This window comes from Onychostruthus taczanowskii, unplaced genomic scaffold (genome assembly GCF_017590055.1).
Source record: "Onychostruthus taczanowskii isolate IOZ18803 unplaced genomic scaffold, ASM1759005v1 scaffold257, whole genome shotgun sequence".
NCBI lineage: Eukaryota > Metazoa > Chordata > Aves > Passeriformes > Passeridae > Onychostruthus > Onychostruthus taczanowskii.
In genome coordinates this window covers 35,266-37,446 of record NW_024499873.1, presented here as the reverse complement: position 1 = coordinate 37,446, position 2,181 = coordinate 35,266, and the positions used below count along the sequence as shown (strand labels likewise).

The 2,181-nt window shown below is 59.3% G+C and overlaps 2 protein-coding genes across 2 annotated transcripts in view; one reads left to right on the top strand and one right to left on the bottom strand.

The window, feature by feature from the left end:
• The window catches only part of GPKOW (G-patch domain and KOW motifs), a 17,333-nt gene extending 16,439 nt beyond the window's left edge, over positions 1 to 894 (bottom strand). The window contains exons 1-4 of the mRNA XM_041407178.1: positions 835 to 894; positions 568 to 698; positions 147 to 227; positions 15 to 77 (exon numbers count right to left, since the gene is read on the bottom strand). Of these exons, the coding sequence (XP_041263112.1) occupies positions 15 to 77; positions 147 to 227; positions 568 to 698; positions 835 to 894 (335 nt within the window). The remainder of the gene's footprint in view (positions 1 to 14; positions 78 to 146; positions 228 to 567; positions 699 to 834) is intronic.
• Positions 895 to 1,842: 948 nt separating this feature from the next.
• PLP2 (proteolipid protein 2) overlaps positions 1,843 to 2,181 on the top strand; it is a 5,789-nt gene continuing 5,450 nt past the window's right edge. Inside the window, exon 1 of the mRNA XM_041407164.1 lies at positions 1,843 to 2,156. Within this exon, the coding sequence (XP_041263098.1) occupies positions 1,920 to 2,156 (237 nt within the window). The 5' untranslated portion in view covers positions 1,843 to 1,919. The remainder of the gene's footprint in view (positions 2,157 to 2,181) is intronic.

Below are 2,181 nucleotides of genomic sequence, written 5' to 3'. Positions count from 1 at the left end.
GTGGGTGGCTGTACTGGGTGGTGGGGGGGATCAGGGGGATCACCAGCTCCTTCTTGGGGGGCGGGGCCGGCCGCGTGCTGGGGGAGGGACCAGAGCGTTAGCCACGCCCACAAACACAACGCTGCTATTAAACAAAGGGGTGGCGCCGGCCAGAAGCCACGCCCCCCGCAGCAGGGGGGATCAGGGGGATCACCAGCTCCTTCTTGGGGGGCGGGGCCGGCCGCGTGCTGGGGGAGGGACCAGAGCGTTAGCCACGCCCACAAACACAACGCTGCTATTAAACAAAGGGGTGGCGCCGGCCAGAAGCCACGCCCCCCGCAGCAGCCGCACGCAGTGAGCCCGCGCCCAGGCCACGCCCCCGGCCATATTAGGAACACAACCTCAAGCCCCGCCCCCAAAGCCACGCCCCTCTGGTCCTCTCAAGCCCCGCCCCCACGGCACCTCGGCTGTCGCACCTGCCCCAAGCCCCGCCCACCGCAGCACTCAGGGACAAACCGCAGCGGAGCCCCGCCCCCAAACTCGCCTCGGGGGCGTGGCCCAGCATTAAGCCCCGCCCCTCCCGCCCACCTGAGCAGCTCGCGGTCCTCCACCGCCGTCAGGAAGTCGGTGTCGCTCTCGGTGTCAGCGCCGGGCTCCGCGCACGGTCCCGCGGGCAGGGGCCGCCGCCGCTCGGCCCTGCGGCTGAAGACTGGGAGGCACTGGGGAGGCACTGGGAGCACTGGGAGCACTGGGAGCACTGGGTAGTTATACTGGTCATACTGGGAGCAGTGGGTGGCTGTACTGGGTGGTTGTACTGGCTATACTGGTCATACTGGGGGCGCTGGGTGGCAGTACTGGGTGGCTATACTGGTCATACTGGGAGCACTGGGTGGTTGTACTGGCTATACTGGTCATACTGGGAGCCCCTCTCCCCAGAGCAGGAGCTGAGCACTCCCAGCAGCAGCAGGGGGCCGGGCCATGAACTGGGCTGGGCACAGGTACAGACTGGGAGCACTGGGAGGGAACTGGGAGGGCACTGGGGGCACTGGGAGGGAACTGGGAGGGAACTGGGGGCACTGGGAGGGGATGGGGAGGGCAGGTATGCAGCTGCCTCATGGCCCTGGGGATTTACTGGAGTGTACTGGTGTGTAACTGGTGTGTACTGGTGTGTAACTGGTGTATACTGGTAATGCAGGTGTGTAAACGGTGTGTAACTGGTGTGTAACTGGTATAACTGGTGTGTAACTGGTGTGTACTGGTGTGTAACTGGTGTATACTGGTAATGCAGGTGTGTAAACGGTGTGTAACTGGTATAACTGGTGTGTAACTGGTGTGTACTGGTGTGTAACTGGTGTATACTGGTAATGCAGGTGTGTAAACGGTGTGTAACTGGTATAACTGGTGTGTAACTGGTGTTACTGGTATGTAACTGGTCTGTAACTGGTGTTACTGGTATGTAACTGGTGTGTAACTGGTGTTACTGGTATGTAACTGGTGTGCAACTGGTGTTTAACTGGTATAACTGGTGTGTAACTGGTGTTACTGGTATGTAACTGGTGTGTAACTGGTGTTTAATTGGTATAACTGGTGTGTAACTGGTGTTTAACTGGGAAAACTGGTGTGTAATTTGTGTTAGTGGTGTGTAACTGGGATAACTGGTGTGCAACTGGTGTAACTGGTCTGTAACTGCCGATACTGGTGTTACTGGTGTGTTACTGGCGTGGAACTGGTTTATACTGGTCTCAGGACCACCCCCCCGGCAGGCCCAGGCGAGTTACTGTGTGTTACTGGTTTACACTGGGGTGTTACTGGTTTATACCGGTGTGTTACTGGTTTATACCAGTGTGCTACTGGTTTATACTGGTGTGCTACTGGTTTATACCGGTGTGTTACTGGTTTATACTGGTGTATTACTGGTTCATACCGGCGTATACTGGTTTATGCCGGTGTGTTACTGGTTTATACCAGTGTGTTACTGGTTCATACCAGTGTATACTGGTTTATACTGGTTTGTACTGGTCCATACTGGTGTGCAATCCCAGGACTCCCCCCCGTTCGCGGTGGAGCTGCCGCGGGGCCCGGGCGGGTTCGGCTTCAGCCTCCGGGGGGGCCCCGCCGGGGTTTTCGTGCGGGGGCTGCGCGAGGGGGGCCCGGCCCAGCGCTGCGGCTGCATCCAGGTACGGGGCGGGGGCCGGGGGGGCT